The sequence below is a fragment of the Pteropus alecto genome, unplaced genomic scaffold (assembly GCF_000325575.1).
Source record: "Pteropus alecto unplaced genomic scaffold, ASM32557v1 scaffold101, whole genome shotgun sequence".
In the NCBI taxonomy this organism is placed as follows: Eukaryota; Metazoa; Chordata; class Mammalia; order Chiroptera; family Pteropodidae; genus Pteropus; species Pteropus alecto.
Window position 1 is genome coordinate 13,428,990 of NW_006432945.1, and position 6,200 is coordinate 13,435,189.

A 6,200-nucleotide genomic window follows, 5' to 3' on the forward strand; every position below is an offset into this window, starting at 1 on the left:
GGGCGCGGAGGAAGCAGCCCACCGGCCCGTGGGGGCACAGTCCAGCTTACTGATTCCACCTCTTGGCAGCTCAGAGAAAAGGAAATCATACCAGAGAACATGGAGTCCAGATCCAGCTGGTCTTCAGATTCGTCTGAGGAGTTCTGGTAAAATGCTGATTCCCTGGGACCCGCCCCAGACGTTCCAATTCAGTAGACCTGCCACAGAACCCAGGAATCTGAATTTTAATAAAGCCCCCGGTCTAGGAACAATTAGTGGGCCTCTATTCCTCTCATCTGGTGAAGAGGAATACTAATTTGATAGAGGACTGGCGAGTTGAGAGCCAGGGGGGCGGGTGGAGTGGAGTTTCACAGCAAATGTGTCTCCTCAGAGCTCCCAGGGTGTGAAAACCCAGGTTTGCTGCCCCTAACATCCTGCACAAGTGAAATGCTTGTTGATTGTCTTTCCAGCAATGCCACAGACGAAATCACAGTAAATCGAATCTATAAGCAACCCGGTAGCCTTGCAGTTTGTCAAAGGTGAGGCAGGTACACCTGGCAACAAGCAGCAGCCCCTCACACATTTGGTGAGCTCCCCACCAACCACCCAGCGGGGGGCCCTTTCTTTCCCGGGGTGCAGCCTGGGATCTTCCTCCCATCCAAACGCTGAACACCCCGTAGCTCACACTTTACTCCTAAGCTGATTGTATTCCCATCTTCTGACATTAACAAAAATGTATATTCTCTTTTGCGTGATAGTCCTTCAGATATTTAAAAATTTCTCTGGGACAAGTCATCCAGTTTACTGTATTTGTTTTTGAGAGATCTGCCTTTAAAGCAACTAAGACATTTGAGTGTTTTCAAAGTGTCCGTAGCGTAACTTTTAAATAGGTTATACCCAACGCGAAGAAGCCTGTGTAAGACCGTTTATCTACTTCTTTTGAAGTTCGGTTGAGTTGTATACGTGTATTTGTCTGAGGTTGTCGTTCTGAGGTCTGGGAGAAGATGTTCTGTTGGAGATTCATTGGGTATTAGAAAGAAATTGGAGGTTGTGGCTCCTCGAAGATGCTGAGTCAATTCAGGAGAAAGGGTTATTAGCACAGAAGGTAGGGTGAGCCGGAGACCAAGCACATTCCGTGCTGATCTTCTCCGATGAGAGACTCAGGCAGTGAGCGAACAGGGGAGAACGGAAAGCAGACAGGCTGGTTGCTCCAGAGACCCGGTGGAGACTGGCCGGGAAGCCGGGGAATACTCGCGAGGGTCCCAAAGCAACAGGGAGAGCAGAAGGAGCTGTCCCCTGACATGTAATTGTCACCTCTAGGTATAGACGGGATGGCGAACACCAACGAGCTCTAGGACATGCTGGAGATGAAAGCTTCGAGCTTCCCTGCAGCTATCAAGGAAATCGGTGTTCATTCTGGGGGAGGGTCGAAGATATGTAATTTGAATATAGAAATGTTTGAGGTCACTTTCACCTTTGGGGCTTTATGTGCTCACAGGGTAAATATAGACATTGATTGATTGATCCTTCGCTGCACGGATCGATCCAGCCAAGGGTCTCAGGGTCTGTCTACTCCTCGTGTTAGCAGAGAGCAAAGAGCGAGTGACTCGAGAGGTTGGAAACTGGAGTTCAAGTGACTGGAAGAAGCTGCGTGATCTTTCCGAGTGCAGTTTTCTTCTCTGTAAAATAAGCTTATAAAAATCTGCCTTCCTCTCAAGCTTCTTGCAAGAATTAAGTGAAAATAAGAACATGCTTTGTCAAGTACACATCCTGTGGAAATACACTGTTATTCCCTCACGTGACCATGCCCGAGGTAGGCGGCACCTTTGTTTCAAACCGCCTTAAATGGGAGCCCCCCTTGAGCGTGGTGTGGCAGCAGCTGAAGGACAGTCCCGTGTTAAGAGGAGCTGACACATCTCCAGCAGGGCTGGAGCCTACAGAACCCCCGGCAACCTCTCCCCAGCACAGGATGCTTCACTGACGATCCACGACAGGTGTCTCAGATGACCAGGGCATTCAGCGAGGTCGTTATGTCACCTTCCTCGTGTGACAGTATGCTGTCACTTACTCTGACCCACCAGCAGGCTTTCCAAAGTGGGATGCTGTCCCACCCTGCAGGACACTTGTACTGCCACTAGGGGACACTGTAGTGACTACCATGTGAGGTCCCTACCCAGCCTCTTCTAGGCTGTCCTGCCTTTCACCTGTTTCATCAGAAGAGCTCCAGCCGGGACGTCCCTTCTCAGCTCGCCTGCTAAGCATTAAAACGTGCCCTGAAGCTAAGCTCTTCAAGACACAAGATTTAGGCTTCTCTTTCTGCTCATTAGATATCGTCTTCCTAATCGAGCTGTTTTCTCTCTGAAAGATGAGCAGCAATTATCCCCCCTGCCCTGTCCTTAAACTTAAGGCCATTTGATCGTCCTAGTCCGATCAGGAGGTGATGCTGCCCCAGGTAGAGCTAAGCATCTCCTTGCTGACTCTGAGCTTGTTTGGGTCTCCGTGGCTGCGGGAAGATGGCAGAAGGCTTTGCTTAGCTGCCGCTCGTTCTTTGGAAAGGTGGGCCCTACAGTAATGTGTTGTGTCTCACGCATCTGTAATCATCACTTGGGTAACCGGTCACCAACTGCATGAACACGCCTTGGCCCTAGTGGGGGGCATGTTTTTATTATCCCCATTTTACCGATGGGAGCTCTGCCGCTCAAGGAGGTCAGGCCATTTGCCTAAGTTAAACAAACAGGTAAGTGGAGAAGCCAAACAGTGACACCCGCTCTTGGGTCCTCCGATCCCATAAGACCGTCTATTGTCTGGTGAACCCAACATCAGCTGGAGAGGGGGCGTGCAGGACGAGGCAGGGCTCCCACACACTGCGTGAGGTCCCGACAGGGTGTCTTATGGCTCTTGATGGAGTACAAAGGGGTCCTCGGAAAACTTCTCCCGTTTAAGGGGCTCTCACGCACACTGGAAGAAAGGATGCTCTCTGGAAATCGCCTCTTCCCCTGTGCAGGTGGCCGGGTGTTCCCTCACCCTCAAGACTGCGCCCAGCATTTGATGAATGGAGACACCCTGAGTGGGGTTTACACCATCTTCCTCCACGGGGAGCGAAGCCAGAAGCTGCAGGTGTACTGCGACATGACCACGGACGGCGGTGGCTGGATCGTAAGTGCCCGCGCTGCCCTCCATGCACACACACGTCCTGGGGTTCTGGTCCACCTGGCCAGCGCCTGTGGATGCACACCTCGCCACCCTCTGCTTGTCCCTTCATCCAGCCCCGACACGTCCCTGCGGCTGGCTCTTCATTGTCCTCGGGGCCCTTGCTCAGCAGCCCGGTCCTCGGCTTGGCCGGGCAGAAAGGAAAACAGCATGTCGAGGCTGCAGTGGCCTGGCCCAGGGAAGATGCTCCTTCTGTGAGGGCAGTTCACATGCGTGAACTGCCGGCAAAGGGAGCGGTGGCTCACGTAGGCCTGGGGATCCTGCCTGCTGGGGACCGCGGCTCTCATAAAGGACTGGAGAAGGTGATTAGGGTCTGTCCACCGGATGACTGCACGCGGGGGAGCAGAGGAGAGGCAGAACGTGGCTAGTGGCTCTAGGTACAAAGGCCACCCCTGTCCCCATCCTTCCCCGGGTCTTCCCCAGAGCTGTCACAGCCCTGAGGGAGCACCAGCGGTCAGGACAAGAGAGAGAGCGTTTTCTGTCACCACCTTCCTGCCCCACGTCTGACAGGGCGGGGCGAGGGAACAGAAAGGGTGGCCTCACAGATGGCCCCACCTCTCCGGGCCGTAGCCCGGCCAGAAAGCAGCCAGCATCGGCTGGGCGGGTGCCGACGGAAACCGGTTTTTGAATGGAGTGAAACGGTGGCTGTGCTTATAATAGCTACTCTTGGGAGACATTTTCTTTGATGTTTCTGACATAGTTGTGCCTCCTTCTCAGAGCGTAATTGGAAATTGAAGCCTAGGTTGATGTATTGGAGGTTGGATGAAATTAGCACTTACACCCCTCCGAAAGTGAATGGCACGCAGTCACTTTGCCTGCGATAGGATGATGGCAGTTACCGGCTGAGTTGAAGTCGATCCTGTTCTTTGGCTGAGAAATGCTTCCTGCTGTACTCCAGGGCACGGCGTGGACGGATTTGTGAGCCACGCCTGCGTGCCCTGACTATCTGGGGGCTCCACACGTCCCCCCCGAATCCTCTCTACACTGCAGGGTGCAAATCGGCGTCACCATCACAGTCCTGCTTATTCACTGGAGGTCTCTGCCCTGCAGGGGAGGGGCTGCGGCCTCTGCTACAAAACCAGCTCTGCTACTCACTGCGGCTGTCTGGATCCGAGCATCCTTGTCCTTGCAGACCGAGGACTCAGCCGCAGAGTCTCGCTCACGAGTTTCCTCGACATCACTGTCCCCCGCTTTCTCTGCGCAGGTGTTCCAGAGGCGGCAGAACGGCCAGACCGACTTCTTCCGGAAATGGGCCGAGTACCGGGCCGGCTTCGGGAACTTGGAGGATGAGTTTTGGCTGGGTAACGCCTCCTTTTTTGCTTTCCCTTGGGGTGCTGCTCTGGCTTTCTGTCCACCTCTCTCCTGCCTCTGTCCATCAGGACTATCCGCACCCCCTGCGTCTGCCGAAAAGTCCACAGCTCGTGAATTGCTTTCGGTCCCTCTGGCTCCGTTTGGCTGCACCATTGATCTGTTTTTTATCTTCCCGTTTTTATTTTCCTCTTTGCTCTGTCTCTTCTCGTCCTCATTAATAATCTCTTATGTTGATGAGTCTTGACATGAGGCGCCTACAAAGACAGTGAGCGGCCTGGCGGGGGAGGGGCACAGGCAGCCCTGGCCGCTGGTCATCCCTCTCGAGTCAAGCGACAGCCAGCCAGCCAGCCCGCCAGCCCGCGCGGGTCAGCAGGGAAATGGGACAGTCACTCAGCTCTAGTTCGTCGAAGGGACCTTATTACCTGACTTGGCAAAGGAAGGAGAACAATGAGAATGGCGTTGCAGGCGAGCAGCCCTTTTCTAGAGGTCTGACGGGAGCGGGGCATGCGGGCCGAGGACTGAACGGGAGGGAGGAGGTGAACACGCAGCCTGGCAGGCAGGTGGCAGGGGGGCCGACCCCGGAAAGCAGTACGTTTTTTTGTGACCTGCCCCTCTCGGTCTCTGTCTCGGTTAGATTTCCAGAGTGATGGGTGCAGGGAGCTGTAGATGGAGAAGAGTCATGCCCTCTCCTCCAGGCCTCAGCACCTTTCTCCTGGGTGCTCATACGACATCCCCAACGGGCCTCCGGCCTCCGGGACCACAACTTCCGTCATCTCTGTGAAATATCCGAACTATCACACACTTAAGTTTTCTCCGTCACTGGTTTTATTTCATTAAAGCAACCGTCGTGTGAAAGAAACTTCAGAGCTTTGCCTGAAATGGAGAGCTAGTTATCATGTGCAGTAATAAAAGGGAGCCTCAGAAACAAACGCAGTGAAAAGCAAACAGGGTGAATGTTATCAAGTGACAGTCGAATATGGGGGCCCCAGGGCTGGTTGTTGCTGGTGGCGGCGGTGGCGGCTCTAGCCGCAATGGAGACTAGAAAGTGTTGGACACAAAGTGCTAGAACCAAACTGAGACTGAGTTAAGCTTAGAATCAGGGTTAAGCGTCTCCAACAGTTAATGAAGCTGTGGGATTTGGAAATAGCTTTCTCCTCATGTGTTCGAGGTTATTTATGCCCCAGAGAGTTCTCCAGTCATCGGAGATGCCGCCCCACACTGGGAAGCACGGTAATAACCTCTGAGCTACTGGTGAAAAGGCCACAGATGTGCAGAGTTCAAGTTCACGGCGAGGCACTGAGGGGTGAGCAGGAAGAACGCGGGAGGGTCAGGCACCAGAAAAGAGGGCGGAAGGGGTCCTTCTGACGGGACAGGGAAGAAACCACCCAGCCAGAGGAGAGGTGCCCCTCGGGGAGGCAGGAAAGCGAGGTGAGGTGGGTGCGGTGAAGGTGCGTTGTGGGGTCTAAAGCCGGGGAGAGAGGTCGACTTGACGTCGTTGGTGCTAGGGAGCCAGCGAGGGCTCTTGCACGGGGCCGTGGCCTCGTGACGTGTCATTCGGCAGCACTGCTCAGGTTGGGGTGACGCTGTGACCTGTGATTTGTGTCCTAAGCTGGGTATCCCAGCAGCAGAGCCTGAGACAGGAAGCATTCATCTGGGGGGCTCTCGGGGAGGCGATGGGGGACGCAGCATAAAGAGAGGGA

General features: G+C 54.2%; 1 protein-coding gene across 1 annotated transcript in view; it reads left to right on the forward strand.

Annotated features, from left to right (window-relative positions):
• Positions 1-6,200, forward strand: part of TNR (tenascin R) — a 64,520-nt gene that overhangs the window by 54,859 nt on the left and 3,461 nt on the right. The window contains exons 17-18 of the mRNA XM_006907789.1: positions 2,984-3,135; positions 4,394-4,490. Of these exons, the coding sequence (XP_006907851.1) occupies positions 2,984-3,135; positions 4,394-4,490 (249 nt within the window). The remainder of the gene's footprint in view (positions 1-2,983; positions 3,136-4,393; positions 4,491-6,200) is intronic.